Source organism: Musca autumnalis, unplaced genomic scaffold (assembly GCF_047663935.1).
Source record: "Musca autumnalis isolate F117 unplaced genomic scaffold, ASM4766393v1 scaffold_1, whole genome shotgun sequence".
NCBI classification, from domain to species: Eukaryota; Metazoa; Arthropoda; class Insecta; order Diptera; family Muscidae; genus Musca; species Musca autumnalis.
Genome location: NW_027411644.1, coordinates 186,312,083 through 186,336,989, shown reverse-complemented (window position 1 = coordinate 186,336,989; position 24,907 = coordinate 186,312,083). Strand labels below are relative to the sequence as shown.

Sequence of the window (24,907 nt, the reverse complement as noted above, 5' to 3'; positions counted from 1 at the left end):
GGGGCAGCAGAGGGGTTTGGGGAGGCAGCGGTTTTTTTGGGCCTGGTTTTTGACCTTGTTGGCTTCTTCACAGTCTGTATGGACTGTGATTTTGCCAGGTCCCCGGCGGGTGTAGTAGTAGGAGGGTGGTCTGTCGTCACATCCGTACGGGTTACGGCAGAATACCCTCCCTCACTCGACGTGGGAATTTTATTGATTAGGAAATCCTTAATCGTTAGGTGAGGATATTTCCTTTCAAATCTCCTCACAAACTTTAGGTTTTTCCTAATCAATTTAAATTCCCTTTCGGTGATGGTCTTGGGGTCCTTATCGACAAATCGCCCACAATACGAGATTGCAAAGCGATAGTCTTTCCTATCCATAGCCTCTTTGCTTGCACGTTTTGAGGTTGAGGGTTTTTGCGACTCATCCATGACTTCCATGGTTGCGTCGCACTCTCCGACAACTTCATCAACCGCAGTTTGCCTAAGAAGCTGTGAGGGTTTTTCTCCTGAACAAACTGGAGGAACGATTTTGTCGGACAGAGGTGACGACTCAGCTTGACCTGTGGAGGGAATAATGGTGGTTTCCATCATTTCTTCCTCATTGGTTAAAGTTGAGTCATTTACCTCGTCGACCTGTTCGTCATCCAAATTTGTTGATGTGAGAAAGTTCTCATCTATTTTGGATAGGAGGACCCTGCTCTGTCTGTTTAGACTGTCATTAATTATGTCTAACGTAGGGCTGTCGACCTTACCCCTGGTTGGGGTACCACGTGAAGTGGAGGGGGAAATTAAATGAGAGTTGTCCGTGTCCATATTCCTAATCGTCAACGAGAGAGAGGTACTTGCACTTGTGGAAGTGAAGACTGAGGGTGCCAAGGCATCCACACCAACATCAGTCGGGGTTTTTTGTTTTTTTTTTTTGAAGGTTTTTGTTTTTTGGGGGGGTTTTTTTAAAAGTTCTGTTATCCATAGGCTAATTGTTTTTAAGGAAGGATGGGAGGTCAACCGTGGCATTGCCTCCTTACCACGGTAAGGGCATTGACAGAAAAACAAGTTCGTTACTCGTTGATTCGCCCAGATGTCAACGAGGCTCCGTTCGAATACAGTTTTAGGTACCCCACTGCAAACCTTAAAACACCGATAGGCACGAGTTTTACGCATAACACCCCGGTGTTGGGGGATCTCTGATGGGTAGGAGATCGCTACCTGGATAACCTTTGGTCAGCCGCACTCTCTCGCGCTCAAAAAAGTCAAGTAAAACGGAGCTCTATTGGTCCGTTTGAGATGCCATGTCGAGTACCGAGAGATTGCGACCTAAGCCCCTGTATCGCGTCAAGATTGTTACCCCTGACAGGGGAGGGCATGTCCATACTTCTTGAGAAAATGACCGAAAGCTGTAAAAACCCCACGGCCACCATGGGTAGCGAATGGATACAAAGGGGTTGTTCCAAACTTGACATAAAAATTTTAAAGTTCAAAAATATTTGCTAACATTGTGCGCCCAACATCCATAAACTGAACAACCGATTTGGTCCAAACTTTGGATCTCTTAATATTTGTCCAAATATAGTTTAACTTTAAAATGGTCCATAGCGGACTTCTCCTTAGGGTACCTACCCCACAAAAGGTCGACATTTTTGTTTAAGTGCAGTTTAGGATCTGTTTGAAGATCCTTTGCAAAATTATACCGATGCTACTCCTTGGGCAAGTACATGCTTCCTGATATAATGGTCCAAAAGCTCTAAATTATACGGTTAGCAACTGAAATGACTGGTTGTCGTGATATCATATCGAAAGTAATGACTCCCAAAATAAGTCCAACTATAAAAATGGACTGTGTCGGTCCATTCCTTCAGATACCTCCTCCGCTACACTTTTGAGCTTTAATCCAAGTCCATATTTTTGTCGATAAGTACATACGTCTAAAATTCTGAAAACCCCCAAATACATAGAATGAGGGTTTTTACTGGTTTTTATTCGAATATCACTTCAGCTATTAGAGGTAGTGCAAAAGCACCTAACAAAGAAAGTAGGAAATCTCAAAAAAAAAATCTCTCAATCTCTGCAAAACCAACTGATCGACTTTGTATTTAATAAACATGCACATATTTTAATTAATTTTTAATAATAAATTTCTTTATTCTCCATTTCAGTTACTTGACTATTACCAAGCATGCGTCACCTATTATCATCAAGGTTTCGATTTGTGCCACGATTTCGATGTGTTCTTTAAAAGTTTCACAGACGACTTAAATGCGATGCGCGGCGAATACCAAAAATTAGAAAAAGTCATGCAAAATCGTCACATGAGTGTGAATAGTTTTAGTGATACAAATACGAATAGTACTTCCAATAAGATTGAAGGTTATCTCTTTAAGAAGAAATCCAAAGGATTTAAAACATGGTGTCGTCGTTGGTTTTATTTGAGTGACAATCAATTGGTGTACAGGTGCGTTGCTCAACGAAAATAAAAAACAAATCAATTTCGAGGGCATATTGTAATAACATTCGAGAGGGGCATTTTGGATTATAAATTTTGAGACCAAAAACAAGTTATGTTTATGCAATTGTTGTTAGGAATGTTGTTACAATAATCTCCTTGATTGACATATGCCACAAACTGAATATTTTATCAAACATTTTCGAGGTTAAAAAAACTCCAAGTTTTTCATAAAATGTTTCAGTGTCTGGTATATGTCTGTTTTGTGTACAAAATAGATAAAGAAAACAATAAATTCCTAAATGAAAAGTAGTAACTGATTAATGTAAGGCATGTTCGATAGGATTTGAGGTTATATTATTATATTTTATTACTCCTTATAATTTTCCTTTATATTTTAACATTATGTTTTTCTTTAACTAAACAAAAAAGTTAACGATATTTTCTCTTGTTTTCTTTCGTTCATGTGTTAATTGTCTATTGTTTAAACTGTTTGCTTAACCAAAAATTGTCTGTCCAACAAAAATTAATTTCTTGTTTTGCTTGTCTCTTTTGTTCTTAAACAAACCAAAACAAAAAAATATTCTAATTCTTATTTTTCGCTAAAAATCCAATCATTTATACTTTTTATGTTTTTTATTGTGTTGTGTTGTTGTTGTGTTGATTTGAATTGAAATTGTCTTGTGTTGTTGTTGTTGTAACGCTGAAGTGATTTGGATTCGAATTGCAGAAAACGTAGCAACGAGGATTCATTTTCTGTGATGGAAGAAGACTTACGCCTTTGTACAGTACGTCCCGTCAACGATGGCGATCGTCGATTTTGTTTCGAAGTCATATCACCAACAAAGTAAGTAGAAATTGCTGTTTTGTTGTTTTGATATATTTAACTCATGATGCATGATTATGAGTTATTGGTATAATTTCAATAACCCCCCTCCTGTGATGCCTGCCTAACTTATGTTTGTATTGCTTCTGTGTTTCCCTCTTTCTTTTTTCTTGTGTATGTTATCATCATCATTTAGGTCTCACGTTTTACAAGCTGACTCAGCTGATATGTTGGCTATGTGGATTTCAGCATTACAAAAGAGTATTGGTGCAGCTATACAACATGATCCCCAACATTCCAGACCTCAGTCATCACAGAATACAAATCCATTGAAGAATGCAAAGAGAAAAGTGTAAGTATTATTATATGTGTTGATGTGGTCGATAGACCTATTAGAAGAATATTTTTAAGGATATAACATGGCAAATATGAGGGGTTATTTTTGCAGTCTGGCCAGTAAATCTGAGTTTTATTCCTTTTGAAGACTATCTGGGAAAACTACATACATATGTGGTTCTAGTTCAAATTTCCTGGTTCAAATTTCCTCACCAACTTGGTTTCTTTAATCCTTAAGTACGGTGCAGTCATCGTTAAGTTCTAACATCTACCAATAAAGTTCTTGCAGGAGTAAAGTGCTTAAAGATCTTAGTAGCTCCTTGATTCCCCTTTTCTGATTTAGGCGATAGTACGGAATCGTCCCAAAATATTTATAGTTCTGAAAACTTTTGCTTTGGACCAATTTAGGCGATGGTCCAGGATCGTTCCAAGGTATTAAGGATCGGAAGAAAGCTTCAAAGAAACAGGTTTATTCAAAGAACACTGTCTCGGGCCCAGCCTGATAGCTGTACTAGAGCTCCATGCATCAGGTCAGACCAAGAATTTCCTTTAACTCCAGAAGCCACATTAGTTGTGAGAGGTATTTTTAAAAGTGAATAAAAATTTTGAAACAAAGCTACTTCCAAACCCAACGATCACTACAGGGTAGTGTTTCTGCTGAGGATGATGAAAGCGCTAACAATTTTAAACCAAAACCGTCGATAACCAGGAGGACTGTCCTTTGGCCGAAGCCGATAGAAATAGCCTTTCGAGTCAAAGGAGATGAATCAGCCACAGAATAAGTTAAGGATGCAGAAAGCTGGGAAGACTGACTCGGCACCTGCCCTATACGTGGTCGTGTGGTTTCAACCAAAACCATCCTTTCTGGACCAAAGAACAAAGTGTAGGTCAAGGTAGTAATCTCACCCAAATGCCAAGAAACCCAGCCTGAGTGTGAACTCCAAACCTTCTAACTCCTCTGGCTGCTATCAAAGGACTGAGAGTCAGAAAAATACCTCTGCCTTTGGGTAAAGTGTGACATGGGTTTTCCAGTTATGAGAATGGAGTTACCTCATTCCATAGACTCTGTATGAGCGATATTCCCAAAAAGGCAAATGTCCTTCAGGATTGTTAACATAGGCTGCTAAGGTTGGAAGGAGCGAATGGCTCATATAAGTTTTGGGTAGCTTGCCAAACATTCTATCATGCTCTTCAGCGTGAGGCTGACTGTGACGTGTCGGTTGTAGATTTTCCAAACATACAGGGAAATTGACTCCCGATAGGTATTCCAGAATCTACATGTTCCAAGTGCCGTTCGAATTCAACGATAAAAATGTGGCCCATTTTATTAGACTAGAAATAAAATCAGCCTGTCCTTCTCCCTTTGAAGATGTTTTTTTGAACTATTTCCTTTTCCCTATTTCAGGTTTTTAGACTTTTATTGGACTATCAAAATTATAATCGCGATTTTTAGAGGAACCATACATTATTTTTAACAATAAATTTTAAGGAACGATAAGACTTAAATGCATCCCCTTTACTTCTTATTTCTTTTACAGACACTGGGAACAATTTTTGAAAATTCCCGGAAATTCAATATGTTGTGATTGTCGTGGTACCGATCCACGATGGGCTTCCATTAATCTAGGCATTACATTGTGTATTGAATGTTCGGGGGTACATCGCAGCCTCGGGGTGCACTACAGTAAAGTGCGTTCCCTAACGCTAGATGCATGGGAAACGGAAAATGTTAAAGTAATGATGGAACTTGGTAATGCGGTGGTAAATCGTATTTATGAAGCACGTATTGGTGAAAATTCAGACCTTAAACCGGCTACAGAAAATTGTGAAATAGCAGTACGAGAGGCGTGGATTAAAGCTAAATATGTTGAAAAACGTTTTGTATGCGGTATGCCAAAACCACCGGAATACTTGTCAAGTGAAACAGCTGAAGTCTTGTCCATCGATAGTGGTGGCAATGATATTAGTAAACGTGCTACTCTCTCATTGGGCAGTACACGAAAATGGGCTGTTAAGAAGTTTAGACGTCGTCGCCATCGTCAACGTAAACGTCAACGTTCCAGTTCGAAATCGTCTGATGACCCCGTGGTAGATGATGAAGATGACGACGATGATGATGAATCAATAAATATACCCTCAATGTCATTGAGTATTTCACGAGAAGATCTCTTAATAGTTGGTGATGATTTAGGTTTAGAAACCTATGAAACACCCCACATGTTAGGCTCGGATCAGGAATCAACAGAAGGTGAAAATGAACCGGAGGTGATATACGAAGTGCCCTTTTCCAAATTGGATGCGAATCTCATGTTATATCAGGCATCAGCTGTACACAATTTACCAGTTATGTGTATGGCATTTGCCTTAGGTGCTGATAAAAATTGGCGTAACCCTGAAGATCATAATCGTACGTACTTACATCAAGCAGTGTTGTCGGTGAGTGTAGAGTTTTATAAAGCTTTGATGGCAATTAATTGATTAAATTCTTTCTTTTTAAAAGGGCTCTGTTATGGCTTGCGAATATCTCCTGCTAAATGGCGTACCCATAGATGTTGTTGACGACAACGGTTATAGTGCTTTACATATATCAACTGAAAAAGGATTTATAGCTCAAGTATATTTATTACTTAAACATAAAGCCAAATATGATTTGAAAGCCAATGATGGTAAAAATCCCCTAGACATAGCTGTTGAACAACGAAATGCAGATATTGTTACACTGTAAGTATGCTGTTAATGTTATTATGTATATTTCATTTGTTTTACAGAACATATGTCCTATATAAGTGCCATAATTATTTATAAATAAAATCCTTATTATTAAATGGCTATAGTTGAGGATATAAACGGCTCATAGATCTTATGAAAGTTAGGTTTTAGGACGGGCGGTATATTAGAAGGCCATTGGTCTGGCGTATTCAATAATGGTTACTGTAACTGAGGAAGCATACTGCTTGTGGTTTCTGCTTGTGGTTTCAACATCGACAAAGGTAGTATCTTACATCTAATGTTTTGTTTTTATCTCGCGCCCGGAAATTCATCATTCCAGTACATATGTTTGTATTTGTATCGTTTGCGTTGGGGGCAGCTGATTCAGCTTAAAGAATCATTCCTAGAATCTTTATATCTTCTAGAAAGTTGTCTATTGAAATCTTACGTAAATTTTTGTAGTTAACCGTATCCTTAATTTTTATCTGTGGTATCTGTGGACCTGAATTGGAGAAAAAAGTACGCAAATCTAATATTTTCTAAAGTTTTTGGGTATTTTCGTATTTAAGAACCATTCATAGACATTTCGTATGTTCCAGAAAGTTGTTTGCTGATGTCGTTGCTACATAATTGTGGTTGTTTGTTTTCTTGAATTTTGAATGGTTTAGTATCTATGGAGCGGAAACCGAGCGGAAAAGAGGATAAAAATCGCATTTGTTTTCCTATTTTGGCCATTAAGAACCGTTGCTACAGGGCACGTAGGTTCTAGAGAGTTCTTTATTGAGATCTAAGGAACATATTTCTAGATGGTTGTTTGCTTCAATTTTGATCGGTTGTATATCTGCAGACTAAATTCCGAGAAAAAAATTATAATGGAAATTTGACTTTGACGATTTTGACCTTGAAGATGCAGTTGAGTGGATTTTATGTGTTCACAATTATTATTCTTCAAGATGAGAGCTACAGCTTTGCTTCCAGAGTCAATGCAAATTCTTAGCGGGTTAGAAGATATGAACCTGACAAAATGATACCTTTTGACATCAAGGCCTCAGTTCTTTGAGGGCCCATAAACGCGAAAGTTGAAGTGATAGGGAAAACGCCGGGACACGTGTGTTATTATTTTTGGCCTTCTATCACGTTGCGGTGTCAGAATATGGTTAATAATTTTCGTGTCGAATAGTGTTATCAGATGTTTGAGGACATTGAGCAGACTACCCTGCGGCCAATTTTGAAACGTTGGATAATCAATTATATGTTTGGACGTCATTCGTACATGGATTTCAGAAACAAAAAGTCCAAGACCAATAGAGTGATACAGGGAGTTCCCCCCCAAGGTGGGGTGATATCTCCGGAATTGTTTATCGTTGAAAATCGTAGCGTATGCGGATGATTGTAAGGGTACCCTAATGCCATTTGAGAAAGGCTGGACTCCTATTTGTCAGATCTTACCACGTTTTACCACGGTAGGAATATGCAAATATCCGCCGATCCGCAGATTTCCGTCAGAAGAAAATTGAATGTCGTGGTCGACGGTGGTAGAATTCCGACCGCAAACTGCCCCAAAATTTTTGGGGGTCGCATTCGACACTATCTGCGACAATCTGAAAAGTAGGAACAAGGTCCTTTCCGGGATTATGTGATACGAATTGGAAAAAGATTCAAACCTGCCAGAATGTCGCCCTGAAAACAGCCTCCTTAAGTCTTCACTGGACCATCTACATGAGGAGGCAAAGATTCTTTCAGTAAAGCAACACAATGAGATGCTTTCGGGATTATGTGATACGAATTGAAAAAAGATTCAAACCTGCTAGAATGTCGCCCTGAAAACAGCCTCCTTAAGTCTTCACTGGACCATCTACATGAGGAGGCAAATATTCTTTCAGTAAACCAACACAATGAGATGCTTTCGTACTTGCAGTACTTGCTTGGGTGTTACCGTGAGAGCCATCCCAATCATCTGCTGGCTAGGCCCGACACATTCAGGTATATCAGGAAGGATATTTACGCTCTAGAGAGGGAGGGGGTCCAACAATATAGGAGAGAACCCCTAGATCAACAGGCATATCAAGCAGGATTAAATAATATTCACACGGATGCAGTTGCTAAGGCCATCCATCGAGCGTCAGCTGCCACGACAAACTAGAGTAGGTTTGGCTCAACTACGCTCGGGATTTTGCAGTCGCCTAAATTCTTATTGGGCGGAAATCGACCGAGCCGAGCAAGACATCTGCCCAGTATGTGGCATGGGCCCGCACGACACAAAACACCTTTTCAACTGCTCAGTCAAACCTACTCATCTAACTCCAGTGAATCTGTGGTTACATCCCATCGAAGCAGCCACTTTCCTGGAGCTGGAGATAGACCCAGAGTCAGATTGAACAGAAGAACGAACATACAAACATAATAATAAACACTGTTACAACAACAACAAGGACCCCACGCCTTTAACAGGCATGTCAGGAGAATATATATCATGCAGGTTTAAATATCATTCGCACAGATGCAGTCGCAGATGCCATAAACAACTATTGTGTGAATGCGGTCCTCGTAGTACATCCCCCATCTTTCACAGCTAACAAGCTACCTGCTGCCACGACAAACTATAGTAGTTTTGACTTAACTACGCGGCGCCAGTGTGGCTTGTCAGCGTAAATTAGACCCTATGGAAGAACATATAAACTTGCCAAAATATAGCCCTGAGATCTGCAACAGGCTGTCTCCTCGTGTCTTCGGTGGAAAAATTCTAACCAAATGGCTTTATTTTCTTGAACCAAAACAAAAATTTTGATTATCTATTCTGTTTGCTAACACCGGCTCATCGTTTAATAAAAAATCCATGGATAGATTCAAACTTCACTTTATTACATTCGCCATGTTTTTACCATTAATTCCTTTCGAATGATATTTCTTTAAAATGATGTTTACTTCTTTCTTTCAGTTTACGTTTAACACGTTTAAATGACGAAATCGGACTAAATGACGAAGGTAATGGCGAAGACGAAACCTATAAAGATGTTATGAAGGACTTTTCCAATTTTACATCCAGTCAGCCACGCATGTTGCGAAATCGTAACGATTCAAATACACTGGAATCTCAACGTTCTTCCATGACCAATTCGGATTGATGTCACAACAATTAAATACGACAGCCCTTCTTTGATCTTAATGAAATTAAGAAGTAGAGATACAAAAACACCACCCATCTACAGTTTTTAATATTGTTTTTGTTTTTTTCTTATAATTTACACTTTTTCGTTTTGTTTTTTTATATTGTATGTACGTGTTATTTGTTAATTGTATTTATAAAAATTGAAGAAAAACAAACGAAAAAGAACATCATTAAGAAAAAATATCAGTCATACTGTTATACACTTATACAATATTATACTTATAATTATTAAAAAACTTATACACATACACGCATAAAATATATTTATAAATATCAATTGCATTCATAAAAACCCCCGATGATGATGTGAGGTGCTTTTATTAAGAGCTAATTGTAATCATAATCAATGTTAAATATTGTGAATTTTTATATCAATAATTATTAAAACAAAACAAAAAACAATAATCCTTATTACTCTTATCATTATTTTTGCTATTTTGGTAAATATTATTATTGATTTTATTTAATACCTAATTATTATTATTAATATTTATTAAATGAGTTAAATTAAGTCAAACGTTAGTGCTTGTTTTTCTTTTCCTCTTCTTTTTTTCTTTCCATTGTTCATTTTCTTGCTCATCCATTATTAATTGATTTTATATATTTGAAAACAAATTGGATATGAATTGTATTTTTTAAAAACAAATTCCTATTGTTATACAAATTTTGTTGAGCTCTATATATAAAATATTATTGACGCAAATTAAGAAGCAAATCTGTATGCAACCTAGCAATTAATTTAAACAAAATATATTGGTTTTGTTAAACCATCAAATCTTATTGAATCCATTGTTTTTTTTTTTTTTTTTTGTACTTTAATGAATGGCCTAACCACCAATCCTCTGAAAAATTGGTTTCTGTTGACAGCTGATAGAGGAGTGTGTACTTCGAGGATCGCATTCACACTGCATCTGTGTAAATGCTATTCAAACCTTTTTGATAGACATGTTGATGTAGGTGTTCTCTATTGTAACGTTGGATCTCTCTTTCTAGATCATGAAGATCCCTCCTGAAATGCATGGATGGAGGGGTGGTCTTAAACACCGTCTTGTGATTAGGATGTCTCTCGCTGTAACACCCGAGCAAGGACTCCAAATAAAGCATGCCATTGTGTCGCTGTACTGGAAGAATATTTGTCTTCTCATGTAGATGGTCCACTGAAGAAATGAGTTGCTGTTCTCAGGGCGATAGGTTTGAATATGTTTCAATCACGTTGCACTTATACTTGCGGACTAAACTAGCGCCGAATGGCTTTCCACAGACCGAACTATCGCGTTATATGTGGTCAACAACAAACAACAGCAATCTGCAACAACAATCTGCACCCCATGTGCTGCGGGCTAGGGACTTGAGTACCTTGATCCTACATCTCAGCTTGTCACAGATAGCTGTGGCATGTGTGGTAGTCATGAACATGCTGTAGAATGTGACCCCCAACATTTTGGGGTAGTTTGTGATCGGAATTCTGCTACCATCGACCATGACATTCAACTCTGTTCTCGCATCTGCCGTAGAATTAGTGGCAGATATTTATATATTTCTCGCGTGGAAAAAGGTGGTAAGATCAGTCAAATAGGATTTCAGCCTTTCACAAATGACTTCCGGGAAGGTTTCGGACGCCAAGATCGTACAATCATCCACATAAGTTCGATCGCAATACCGTCTGGAGGTGCGGATTACAGGAGAGGAGTAAAGCCTCAATAGCGGATGACAAAAGCAAAATCGTCTGTATGATTCACCTTTGCCTCCAGTACCGATACCCCCTAGCCCATTTTCCAGACTTCGGACACAATATGGATAAGATACTCAACTTCTGGTTCATCTATCTGTCTCACCATTGCCATGGAGGTTCCATCAGGGCTCAACGCTTCGGATGATTTAGCGTTCCTGATGATATTCGCAACATCATCGGTTGTAAATTGTGGTGGTTCATCTGTCGCTCCTGGGGTGCTCGACTGAAATAACTTGCGCACCTCTTCGAATCCGTCAGCGTAACGTAGCAAACTCGGCTGAGGTCCTATCTTCCTTCTAGGATTCGAAAATGACTTAACCCTTGCCCACAATTCACTAATTCCTATCCCAATGTTGCAACTCTTCTGATGATTTAGCCACTTGTTTCGCATAAGCTTACCGACCAACCTGTTAACTTCCAGTGTAAGCTCCCTGACTCTGGAGTCACTGGGGTTGGCACGACGAAGCTCATCACGCTCATTTGCTAATCCCATCGCCTCTGCAGGGAAATTTGGTCTCACTTCGGATATTCGACCAGCGGCTGCAGCAGTGATGATGTATCGGTAAGTCCTTGCTGCTACCCGATCATCAGAAGGGTTGGACAGATCTCTGAAGTGATGATAAGTGAACTCTCTTAAACTAGGCCAATTGAGTTTCATGTGATCGATAAAAATTCGGCGTGCAGATGTGATGGAGAAGTTGTTGTAGTAGTAGTTGTAGGGTCTACAGGTTTGGTATGTATGTGTAATAAATTAAAGGGACATTTAAGCTTCCACATCCGGAATAGGGCATCGGGTTGCTTCGACTGGGTGCAGTGCCTGTCCACATATTTGGCAAACATCTCACATGTCAGTGTTTAAGAGTGGGTAGTGACCCGTCGGTATACGGGCGGTACAGCGCTATACTTTTCACGGATTAAAGAGAACAAAGACCAGTCGGTTACGACTTTCAAAAAGCGGGCTATTGGGACTATTAGTACATACAACTATTAATCGGCAAGATGTATACGTTAAGTAACTCTACCTCGGCAGTTCCATATCTGACTGCTACACCATACATCCCATGTCCGTGTCATTAGAGTCAGGCTCAAAGAGACTCATGCAGCAGGAAAGCTAATACCCCCAGCTCAATTTGGAACGAAACTTTCTCAGTACGTGGTGAATATCACAACGTTGTAAACTTCAGTTGTTATTAAGCTTGATTTCCTGCACCACCGCGACCCTTATTTTCATCCGACTCATGAAGGCCACTTTTCAAATTGCAAAAATAATGTACTTTCAGGAATTAGAACAGCTAAGACCGGCATTAAGTGCTGGGGGATTGCTGGGGAGTATCGTATTCTAATTATGGCGATGACGGCACAGTGTGTCGTATTCACACAGCATGCAACAACATAAGCTCCGTTCCCGTACTTTTTAATGGTAAAAGTTCCCAAAGAGTGAACAGACAAAAATTTGTACCACATCCAAATTTGTGCAAAAAACAATTTTGCAATTTAGTTTTAATCGACCATAGAGCTTAAAATTGCATTCTATGAAATAAATAAATAAAAGTAAGGGAATGGAAAAACTGACAGAAACGCAAAAAAAAACAGAAAAACGATACAAACATATGTACACTGATGTGACAACCACTGGCTGGAATTCGAATGTGGTAACAACCCGTCTCATGACGAAAAACTTATGACAGGATTAGTCTTATCTCATTGTCGGCGCGTTCCGACTGCAACCTTTCTTACTTTTTTAATTCCTACAAAATAACTTTGCAAAAAAAATTCGTTCACATTTTGAATGAACCTAAATATATTGTTTTATTAGCAATTAGGAATGGGAATTCTTTCAATATTGTAAAACTAATAAATTAAGACAACACATATCTGAACATTTTGTGATACAGTATTGGAGTATAAAATTACTCTTTGTTCTTTGATATCATTTATAGCAATCCTAAAACATACATATTTACGTCATTTAAAATACATACTTATGTATACAAAAACTAATAAAATGTCGATCGATTTATTCTCTTAAGATTTCTCCAATTCTTTTAGGGCAATTTTTGGATGTTTATTTGCAATGTGTCTCTTTATTGACGAACGGTCACCAAATGTGCGATCACATTCCGAACACTGAAATGCCACACCACTATGAGTGGCCAAGTGTCGACTCAAACCAGATGCATGATTAAAACGTTTCGGGCACAAGTGACAGGAATACTGTTGAATATGTGGCTCATCGGTATGATGACGATTTATGTGTTGTTTCAGATTAATACGTTGAGCAAACGATCGATCACAGTGTTCACATTGATATGGTTTAATCCCTGTATGTGTTTGCATATGGCGCTTGAGTACTTCCTTTTGAACAAACGAACGACCACATTCGGTACAAATGAAAGGTTTTTCCGCACAATGAACATACATATGACGTCGTAGGGCACTGGCACACGACACCACTACTTGACATTCAGGGCACTGAAATGAAACACCAGTTTCTTCACCTTTACGATGCGTACGTAAATGTCTTTCCAGTGAGCCGTTTGTTGAGAATACCATGGGACAGCTGGTACATTTAAAGGTTTTTGGAGTATCTGTTTGGCGTTGCAGTGTATAGGTTTTCGACATAAGCGTTGTAGTGGTCGTTGTTGTTTGCACTGTAGCTGAGGTAAATTGATGAGGGTTATTTTCTTCTTCTGGTTGTACGGTATTAATTACTTGTGTTTTTAATATGATCGGTTTCTGTTGAAAGAACAAAAAAATAAATTAGGTATTTTTTGAAGCTGAATACAAACCGCTTCATACCATATTTTTATTGTCATAATCTTCTCCACAATCTATTAGTTCCAAATGTTCCTCCTCAGCGTCTTCTGTGGGATAATCCAATATCATTATATTGGCATTCTGCTGTTGATCATTGTTGTCCTCCTCCTCATTATTTTCCGAGTGATCCGTCATGCCACCAGATTTCTTTAGAAATTTTATTTCACCATTTTGAGAGTCTTCAACTAGATGGGAAAATAAACATGCAATATGTTATGCATCTTAAAAACATGATAGTGAATAACTACAATGACAAAGAACTTAAATCCTTTTAGATAAATCAAGGTGTATTGTGGGTAACTTTATAAAAGTCTTAGATCATGTACGAACATTAGATATATTGGGTTAGTAGTTAGGTGTGGAACTATCGAGCTGGAGTTGCTTAACGTATACATCCCGCCGATAACAGTTGTGCTCAGGTAATAGGACCAACATTAGCCCGCTTTTGGAAGGTCACAATCGTGGGGGAATTAAATGCTCATCATTGTCAGTTTTGGAAACGACCAGAGGGTATAGTGCTGGCTGAGCATATTGGTAACTCTAAGTTTTGCATGGTCAATGAGCTCGCCTCTACCAGAATTTTAGGAAGTGCCACAGTTCGCCAGACGTAACCATCGTGTCACCTGGTTTGACAAATGATGTCACCTGGCAAGCCGTTATTTCTTTTTGGTCAGAACATCATCTCCCCATAATTGTCTCTTTCAGTAGACCGCCCGATTTCATCGCCCAGTTTCAGTGAGTTCAGTAATCACCGCTTCAGAGAACAGCCCAACTCTTCTGATGTACGGATAGTAGAAGGCACGTCCCAAGACATCATCACAGCTGCAGCCACTAGCTGTATAACTGCTGACCCAATAGCCGAAGTAAGACCAAATTTCCCAGCAGAAGCGATATGAGTTAGGGAGCTGACAGGTTGGTCGGCGAGCACAAGCGGAAAAGCTGGCTAAATCGGTAGAAGATTTGCAATATTGGAGCCGGAATATGTGAATTGTGGATTACGGTTAAGTCACTCTCGAACCCTGGAAAGAAGGAATCTCAGTTACGTTTGGCGGCTTTACGCTAACTGATCCGAAGAGGTGCACAATTTACAATGGATGATGTTGCGAATACCATCCACCACCCTGCCGCTACTGAAGCGAGACAAGAATGCCAGCTTTTATCGCCCTAGTAAAGACACTTTAGGCTTTAGTTAGAATTATCTATCCAGTTGCCGACTGCACGTTATCTCCACACATATTAGTCGAGGACTCAACCAGAGCAAGCCGTGTGATAGAACTTATCAAAAGCCTTTGAAACTGTGAAGAACTCCACACAAGTTGGAAACATTGGAATTCAGGAACAAGAATTCCACGCACCGTAGAGTGAAAGAGGGAGTTCTCCAAGGTGCGGTAATATTTTCGGAACTGTTTAACCTCTACCTCTCTTGTATTCCGCCCCTCCAGACCGCATTGTGATCGCAGCATATGCAGATGATTGTACGATCTTGGCGTCATGTACCATGAAAGGCTGAACTCCTATTTGACTGATCTTATCACTTTTTTTCCACGCGAGGAACATGCAAATATCCGCCACTCTACGGTCACTCTGTTTACCAGAATATAAATGCAACGCTATGTAAAAATGTTCAAACATGTCAGAATGCCGCCTTGAGACCGGCAAAGAGAGTCCCAATGTTGCAAGAGATAACACCTAGATCAACATGCCTATCAAGAATTCACAGGATGCAGTCGCAGATGACATAAACAACTATCATGGGAATGTGGTCCTCGGAGCCATCACAGCCATCGCAGCTGAGGGGCGTCTGCTTCCACGACAAGCCAGAGTAGTTTTGGCTCAACTACGCTTGGGATGGTGCAGCCCTCTAAATTCCTATGGGGCAAGGATCAATGACACCGTGCAACACATCCGCCCAGCATGCGACACACTGCACCTATTCAACTGCCCTGCCAAACCTTGTCAAATAACTTCAGTAAAAGCCTAAAAACTCTCTTAGTGGCATATGTTTCCTAGCCTACAACCTACATCATCTTAGTTTGCTTTTTGGTTAAAAACTACTGATTCTATAAAATTAAAAATATTTTTAAAAATGTTTATTATTAAAAACTATGTATAAAATTTGAACAAATATTCAATATCACTTACTTCTATACGATGTTGTTGTTATTGTTTCTAAATTCTTTTGAGGTTGGGATTCCACTGTTATCAAATTATCATCAGCGCTATCATATGTCTGAGCAGATTCTTGGGATAAGATTAAGTTGCCATCATTACCCTGAGAGGAAGTAATTGATTTCTTTTGTACTTCGAAGCCTTCATCTGTATCGTATATTAAGAAATTGTCACTATCGCAATCATTTTCATCCTCTAACTCCTCCTCATCATCATCAACATCATTTTGAATGTTTATATTCAACTCAGCAGAAGAAGGATTGTTGTTTAAAACCGAAATAGGTTTCATTATGGCCATTCTGTTTTCCTGTTTAATTTGACTTGCTGTAAATACTTTAACAGGTTTCATTGTCGAATTGCTGCCTATTTGTATTAATTGCATTTGGTTCATATTATTAGAATATCGAGGTCTTTTGGCTTCGGGTTCATCATTTCTCGCTGTTGATTGGGAAATTACTAATGCTTTTTTAGTGGGAGTTTTATTTGCTTGAGAATTCTGCCTTTCTTTGAGAAATACTTGTAAGTCATCCAATAGGTTTTTAATTTCATTTTCACGGCACTCCTCTCGTACTTCTTCCCTTAATGATTCTCTAGCTTTTTGTAGACATTCGTTACGTATCTTTGGTATTATAACTTCTTTCATTTCCTTTTGCATTTCTTCTTGTAGTTCCTTCTTGAGCACAGGTTCAACTTCTTTTCTTACTTCTTCTCTGCAAGTAATTTTTATAGATTCTTTACAACGTTCCAATTCGGCTTCCTGCTCCAACTTCATTTCTTCCTTTAAACGTTGAAGTTTTGTTTGTTCTTCCGCCTTCAATTTGTCTTCATGCTCTTTTATAAAATCAATGGAATCTTGAAATTCCAGTTCATCATCGTCATCATCATCGTCTGTAGATTTTTTGAAAACTTTACTCTTTTTACCCAAACTCAAAAGGCGTATATGTTTTCTTAGCTTGGAATCGGAAGCTTGACTCTGTTTACGAAACAGATAGGTTTTTTCCAACTGATAACGACATTCTGGACATATTTTCCCCGGCAACCCGTCATAGGACTGAACTTCTAATGCTACACACGACATTATGCGCATCGGTATGGATATGTTGACACAATTCTTTTCGAGTTTTACCTCCGGTAGTGGAAAGATGGAAACAATCCCGGCATCTTCTTTCAGGCACAAACGGCATATACTCTCCATGTTTGGATAATCCATGTCTCCCATATTTGCTGCTTTTATTCCCTTTAATTATAGCAAGATGAGGACTGTTTTGTTTGAATTTTGTTGTCCAGGGGCTTGTTGTATGTTATCTTACACGTTAGGGATCAGTATCGGCCCGGCCTGAAAATCCTGCTTCTTTCAATGCAAAGGACGCAAACTATCTTAAGCGCAGATAAAAACAACAAATTCCGCCTATAAACAAAAATTTGACTAATGCCAGTGGTGACAACATGACGTGTTTTTCTTTCGTATGGCGATTTTTAAGTTATTTAAAGTCAAAACCTAAAAATTTGCGTGCTGCGTGTGCGTTCAAAAAAACAAAATACATGGACTTGTTCAAATCCCGTCCGAAATGCTGAAACTAGTAGATGGACGCCATATACCAATAATAGTAAAACTTTTTAATTATGTACAGTTTGACAAGTAATTGTTTTCAAACTGAGAAAACGAACACTTTTCATGCATTAATTATTAAAAAAAGACAAAAAGTTGTGATAAAAATGTCGGGTTTTTTGCAAAAATTGATTAGTCGAATTGTTTAAGACCAGATTAAATGCATAAATAAAAAATTAACCAGCTTAGTTCAACAATAATAACCAAAAGAATAATTACCATGTAATGCAAGGTGCCAAGAAAATGTTTTCAAAATGTAATTGAGGTTCCAAAATACCCCATTTTTTGGTAAATACTTAAAAATCATGACATTTTATGAATTTTATTCTTAACAAGGATTAGTTGCTAACAGGTATCAACAATATTAGGCATGGAATATCCCCACTAAGAGGGTTACCATATGGATCAAGAGGGTACCAGATCATATTACATGTAAACGATGTCCTATAGGTCTCAAACCGGGAATATCTGAAAACTAAGACATTTTATGAGTATTTTTAGTTCACCAGGATGGACTTCCATCAATTACAATAAATATTGCCTACAGAATAGCTCGATCAGGAGGGTTGCCAGATCGACTAAAATAGTACCAGGTCTTATTAACAGTAAAAGGGACCAACTAGGCCCACAACCACAGCCTACAAGTGGTTCATTCAACTCAAAATTTATTAAGAGATAAGAATATTTCATGAAACAGTCGAAAATAGCACATTTGGTATTAGTCTCCAAATGTGCTATTTTCGACTGTTTCATGAAATATTCTTATTCTTATAATATTCCTTAGAAATTTGTGGGGTACAGATTTCTACAATTTTCGCAAATGCTTACTATGACCTACTGGAGACATTTTGTGTACTGTGAAGTAATACTGTGACAAAAATGTCTAAGTGATGGGGAAATAATGCTACAGTGTTACCATGGTATACCATCAAAGCCAAAAAACTTACGGGAATTCCTCAATCTGGCTGTTAATAGATAAAATTGGATGTCTATAGCAAGCTCAGTATAATTTAGCAATATCTTACATATGCATTTCTAAACGATTTTTGTACTTCTTGGTTATATTTTGGTTTGTTTTAGTGAATATCCTTATCCCTAAATTAAATTTCAGTTAAATAAACCACTTTTAAGATCTAATTGTGGGCCTAGGAGGTCTAGTTTACAGTTATTAAGAACTGGTACATTTTTTGTCGATCTGGCAACCCTCCTGATCGAGTTCTGCTGTAGGTAATATTCATTGTAATTGATGTCATACAATCTTGGTAAACCAAAATACTCATAAAACGTCTTAGTTTTTAGATATTCCCGGCTTGAGACCTATAGGACATTGTTTTCATACAATATGATCTGATACCCCCTTGGTCCATATGTTAACCGTCTTAGTGGGGATATCCCATGCCTAATATTGCTGATACTTGTTAGCAACTACTCCTTGCTAATAATGAAATTCATAAAATGTCATGATTTTTAAGCATGTACCGAAAACATGGGGTATTTTGGAACCTTAATTACATTTTGAAAACATTTTCTTGGCACCTTGCATTACATGTTAATTATTCTTTTGGTTCTTATTGTTGAACTAATATGCCATTTAGATATGACACCATTAGCCGGATTTAGCGCATTATCAGGTTTTATTTGCTAAATCCAGCCAAAATCTACCAGATTTCCCATACAAAAATAAATCCTCCTATTGAGTGGATTTGTATTAAATCTGGCATAAATCCTCGTATACAACTCTGTTTTTTGCAACATGTTGCTAGAAAATACAAAAAGTTGCAAACTGGCACAAGAAACAAGGTAGATGCATCGGTGAATTGCTACAAAAAAATAATTTAAAATGTAAAAATTTGTAAACAAGGCGGAGAAATTAAATTTGTTTTGATGTACAAAGTCGATTTTAATCAACCAAGACTAATATTTACGATGTCTAAACGATAAAATAATTCGTTTATTTATTTTATATGGACAAACTGCGATAAAATAATTCTTTATTTGCTATTCAGTTAGCATTAGTAGCATAATGTGCTAACATTTTCAGTATTAAACAATACATTTGTAATATGACGAATGTTTTTTGAGACGAATTCAAATTACAAAAAAATCTTTTAACGTTTCACATTCGTTCAGATGGGCTGATGCATCTACCTTGGTAATTGTGCTATGAACAAAAATCAGCTGACTGCCATTTAAATCCTCCAAAATGTATATCTAAATGCAATGAGATTTGTACTGGATTTATTAAATCCAGTCGAGGATTTATGGCTAGTCTAAATGAGCTATAAGCGAGTTAATTTTTTATTTATTCGTTTAATTGGGTCTTAAATAAAACGACCAACTAATTTTTGCAAAAAAACCGACATTTTTATCACAAGTATTTGTAATTTTTTAGTAATTAATGCATGAAAAGTGTTCGTTTTCTCAGTTTGAAAACAATTACTTGTCAAACTGTATATGACACTGGTCAATACCCACATGACTGGCTACTATCGACCTTTGTAGCGATACCAAAGAAGACTAATGCAAAGAAATGCAGTGAGTACAGACTCATTAGTCTTATGTGCCACGTTCTAAAAATATTTCTTAGAATAATACACACAAGAATATATCCTGCATGTGAAAAAGCCATGGGAGACTCACAGTTTGGGTTCAAAGAAGGCATGGGGACGAGAGAAGCTTTGCTGTCCATGCTGATACTGGTGCAGAAATGCAGAGATGTCCAAAAAGATGCTTTCCTCTGCTTCACAGATTACGAAAAGGCGTTTGACACCGTTCAGCACGACAAGTTAATCAAAATATTGAAGGACATTGGAGTTGGGGAAAAAGAAATAAGATGCATAAAAAACTTGTATTGGAATCAAAAAGCTCGGATGGAGATAAACAGTGAACCAACAGACGAAATTGAAATTTCAAGAGGAGTGAGACAGGGATGCATATTGTCCCCTTTGCTGTTCAACATTTATTCCCAGAAAATATTTAAGGAAGCCATTGAAAGCGAACGAATAGGAATAAAAGTACATGGTATAATAATCAACAACATACGCTATGCAGATGACACTCCAATAATAGCTGCCAGCATATCTGGTCTACAAAAGCTCATAGACAAAGTTACTTGTGTGAGCGAAATGTATGGCCTAAAAATAAACATTAAAAAAACCAAATACATGGTTGTGAGTAGGAAGAACTATCAATATAACACCACCCTAAAAATTAAAAATAATAATATTGAACGAGTCACAAATTTTACATATCTTGGGGTACTATTAAACGAAAAATGGGATTCGTCAAACGAAATTAAACGACGTATAGAGATGGCCAGAGATGCCTTTTTCAAGTATAAACAAGTATTAACAAACCACGACATAAGCCTCTCAACAAAAGCCAGATTTGTGAAATGCTATATATGGTCTGTACTACTCTACGCAGTTGAGACGTGGACCATCAAAATTACCGATGAGAAAAAGCTTGAATCCTTCGAAATATGGGTCTATCGAAGGATTTTAAAGATACCCTGGACCGACCATGTATCAAACCAGGACGTCCTAAGAAGAATGGGATTAGAAAGACAACTGCTGCAACATGCCAAATCTCGAAAAATTGCATACCTAGGACACCTCATGAGAAATGACAAATATAAGTTTCTGCAAACCATTATAAAAGGTAAAATAGAAGGAAAAAGAGGAAGAGGTAGAAGAGAACTGAACTGGCTGAAAAATATACAAGACTGGACAGGCTGCCAAGATGAAGGAAATGTGATTTCGGCTGCAAGAAATAGAGAGCTGTTTATGCCTGAATAATCATTATAATATAAATATGAACTTATATTAACACATTTATAATTCTATTGTATGATCGCTTATATCCGGATAACGGATTTGCAAATAAAGAAGAAGAAGTTTATGTTATCTTACACTTTAAGGATCAGTATCAGCCTGAAAATCCTGCTTCTTTCAATGCAAAGGACTCAAACTATCTCAAGCACAGATAAAAACAATTCCGCCTATAAACAAAAATTTGACTAATGCCAGTGGTGACAACATGACGTGTTTTTCTTTCGTATGCCGATTTTAAGTTATTTAAGGTCAAAACCTAAAACTTTGCGTGTGCGTTCAAAAAAAAAAACAAAATAGATGGACTTATTTATGTTATCTTACACTTTAAGGATCAGTATCAGCCTGAAAATCCTGCTTCTTTCAATGCAAAGGACTCAAACTATCTTAAGCGCAGATAAAAAACAACAAATTCCGCCTATAAACAAAAATTTGACTAATGCCAGTGGTGACAACATGACGTGTTTTTCTTTCGTATGGCGATTTTTAAGTTATTTAAAGTCAAAACCTAAAAATTTGCGTGCTGCGGGTGCGTCCAAAAAAACAAAATACATGGACTTGTTTATGTTATCTTACACTTTAAGGATCAGTATCAGCCTGAAAATAATCCTCTTTCAATGCAAAGGACGCAAACTATCTCAAGCACAGATAAAAACAACAAATTCCGCCTATAAACAAAAATTTGACTAATGCCAGTTGTGACAACATGACGTGTTTTTCTTTCGTATGGCGATTTTTAAGTTATTTAAGGCCAAAACCTAAAACTTTGCGTGTTGCGTGTGCGTTCAAAGAAACAACAAAATATATGTACAGTTGAACCTCGATTATCCGAGAACCTCCATTATCCGGGATAGAAAAGAAATTTTGGTCATTTTTTTCCATTTCCTCTATTTTCCATTATAAACTTTATTATACGGGAGTAAACGCAAATTTTCCAATTAATTTGATTAAGCAACAGAAGGTAGACAAAAGAAAACTGGAAATTCTCTCATATTTCAATACTTGTGTATTAATGGTATCACAAAAACCATGGGACAAAGTCCATTCAGTAGTGGGATTCTGTAAAGGCCTGCGTACATAAGCTGCCTTGCCTGCTTACCTTGCTTACTTCTGATAAAAGAATAAAAAAGAAAAGGGCAACCCAGTTCGAAATTTCCTCGGCCTTCCTTAAGGCCTGCGTACATAAGCTGCCTTGCCTGCTTATCTTGCTTACTTCTGATAAAAGAATAAAAAAGAAAAGGGCAACCGAGTTCAAAATTTCCTCGGCCTTCTATATTCTTTTATTTTTATTATGTCAGAAATGAAGCAGGAAAGCAAGGCAATCAGGCAGAGCAGCTTATGTACGCAGGCCTTTATTCTTTTATATTTATTATGTAAAAAATGAAGAAGGAAAGCAAGGCAATCAGGCAGAGCAGCTTATGTACGCAGGCCTTAACTCATTTTTGCTGTTATCGATAATTGTCGGTAAAATTAAAATGCTTATAATTTTGATAATTAACGAAAATTTTCGGTAAGTTAACGATGAATAAAAAGTAGTCGCTAGCCTCTACCGACACAAACAGTGATGCCAACTTTTCTTTATGTTTTTAGTCATAATTTTGCGATTTAATTTGATCGATTTTTGTCGGTAACAGCAAAAATGAGTTACAGAATCCCACTACAGATGAATATAATGATGATGATGATATTATGTATCCTTCTAAAATTTGGTGGATTGACTTAACAAATATAATAAGAACTGCAGACTTTATTATTATTGTCATTATTACTTCAAAATATGTTCAAAAACCGCATAAAAACATTGCCTCCATTATCCGGGAAAATCGATTATCCGTAATGCCTCCGGTCCCGACCATAACGGATAATCGAGGTTCGACTGTATTTAAAATTGAAATACGTGTATTTTGTTTTTGCTGTGTGTAAACGCAGGGTAAATCGCCTGCTTGCCTTGCTTCTGATAAAAGAATAAAGGTCTGGGTACATAAGCTGCCTCGCCTGGTTGCCTTGCTTTTCTGCTTCATTTCTGACATAATAAAAATTAAAGTATAGAGAAGGCCGAGCAATTTTCGAACTGGGTTGCCCTTTTCTTTTTTGAGTCAAGTTTACACTTGCGTTCCAAATCCACTGGATTTCACGAAATCCTGAAATACACCCCAGTGTTTACATTTATATTTTGTTGATTTCAAACATATCACAATAATCAAGGTAGATGAATATGCCCAGCTGATCGAACTTGAATTTTCAAAACAAGTTGTTGTAAATTGAATTAGTCATCAAAAATATACGACAATATAGAATTAATTAATTAATAGTGTATAGTACTAACAAATGAAATAATAAAAAGTGATTTTATCCTTGAGACAACATAATAATAAATTTTGATAGATAAAAGTTGTGTTCAGAACCTGCAAATTATTACAACTTGCAGTAGGTTTCCCGTTTAGTGCTAAAAATACGTTCCCGTACTCCGAAATCTAGCAAGACTTGCACTTCTCTTTAAACAAAAATAGCGCCGAATAACACCCTCTTCTCCTGTTTTCTGTAGAAACTAGCAGCATGTGACCATCTACCTTGTTTATTGTGATACGTGAAAAGTGTTGCAACTTTTGGTACTTTTTTAGGCATATGATGTGCACTGTGATTTCGATGTTGATTTCGCTGAAATCATGAAATGAGATGATTTAATTTTTGTATGCGAAATCACGAAACAACGCTGAATGTAAACCAAGCATTATTCTTTTATCAGAAGTAAGCAAGGTAAGCAGGCAAGGCAGCTTATGTACCCAGACCTATGAGAAGGCCGAGCCAATTTCGAACTAGTTTGCCCGTTTCTTCTTCTTTTATTGTTATTCTTTTATTATTATTATTATTATTATTATCATTATTATCAGAGGAGGAAGCCAGTCGGCTGAAAATCGGCGGCGCGTCGCCGCCGCTCGTTTTCTTCGAGTCGAGCCGCCGCCGATTTTGTCGGTTCAAATCGGCTAAAAATCGCCAGTCGTCAAATCGGTAGAAAAGGCGCGCGCCGATAATTTTCAGCAAAAATCCATGAAATTTCGCGATATACATAGTCCCGGTCCACACTAGACTGATTTCATTGAAAAAATTTCATGAAATTTTGCTTTCTGAGTAATTTTATGAAATTTCTGTAGTGGAGAATTTGATCGTAGAACGTCTAATTTCATGAAATTTTTTAATGAAATTCATTCTAGTGTGTACCGGGACTATGTTTAAACTACATGTTAACTAAGCTGAAATTAATGCTAAGTTTACACTAGCGCTCCAA

At 37.5% G+C, this 24,907-nt stretch overlaps 2 protein-coding genes across 6 annotated transcripts in view; one reads left to right on the top strand and one right to left on the bottom strand.

The window, feature by feature from the left end:
* The window catches only part of CenB1A (Centaurin beta 1A), a 45,904-nt gene extending 35,655 nt beyond the window's left edge, over window positions 1-10,249 (top strand). Inside the window, exons 6-11 of one of the 2 annotated variants that reach the window (XM_073959211.1) lie at window positions 2,138-2,433; window positions 3,155-3,271; window positions 3,447-3,602; window positions 5,125-6,022; window positions 6,087-6,307; window positions 9,234-10,249. In XM_073959211.1, the coding sequence (XP_073815312.1) occupies window positions 2,138-2,433; window positions 3,155-3,271; window positions 3,447-3,602; window positions 5,125-6,022; window positions 6,087-6,307; window positions 9,234-9,420 (1,875 nt within the window). In that variant the 3' untranslated portion in view covers window positions 9,421-10,249. Of the gene's footprint in view, window positions 1-2,137; window positions 2,434-3,133; window positions 3,272-3,446; window positions 3,603-5,124; window positions 6,023-6,086; window positions 6,308-9,233 lie in introns of both variants that reach the window. The other variant, XM_073959210.1, reaches the window with a different exon arrangement.
* Window positions 10,250-12,979: 2,730 nt separating this feature from the next.
* LOC141388815 (uncharacterized) lies at window positions 12,980-21,795 on the bottom strand. 4 transcript variants are annotated; one of them, XM_073959215.1, is made up of 4 exons: window positions 21,703-21,795; window positions 16,156-17,442; window positions 13,996-14,198; window positions 12,980-13,932 (listed from the first exon to the last, which is right to left on the bottom strand). In XM_073959215.1, the coding sequence occupies exons 2-4, from the start codon at window positions 17,399-17,401 to the stop codon at window positions 13,222-13,224; spliced, it is 2,160 nt and encodes a 719-aa protein (XP_073815316.1). In that variant the 5' UTR covers window positions 17,402-17,442; window positions 21,703-21,795; the 3' UTR covers window positions 12,980-13,221. The 4 variants fall into 4 exon arrangements, with proteins under 4 accessions (XP_073815316.1, XP_073815315.1, XP_073815314.1 ...); XM_073959214.1 differs by having other exon boundaries at window positions 16,156-17,419; window positions 21,703-21,788; XM_073959213.1 differs by lacking the exon at window positions 21,703-21,795 and adding an exon at window positions 17,493-17,624 and having other exon boundaries at window positions 16,156-17,419.
* Window positions 21,796-24,907: the final 3,112 nt, after the last annotated feature.

What these genes read in the sequence shown, in the direction of transcription:
- LOC141388815 (XM_073959215.1), bottom strand. Translation starts at nt 17,401, where the DNA reads ATGGGAGACATGGATTATCCAAACATGGAGAGTATATGCCGTTTGTGC. An exon ending in AACAACAACATCGTATAGAA is followed by an intron (nt 14,199 to 16,155) that starts GTAAGTGATATT and finishes TTTCCCATCTAG; the next exon opens with TTGAAGACTCTCAAAATGGT. An exon ending in ATTATGACAATAAAAATATG is followed by an intron (nt 13,933 to 13,995) that starts GTATGAAGCGGT and finishes TTCTTTCAACAG; the next exon opens with AAACCGATCATATTAAAAAC.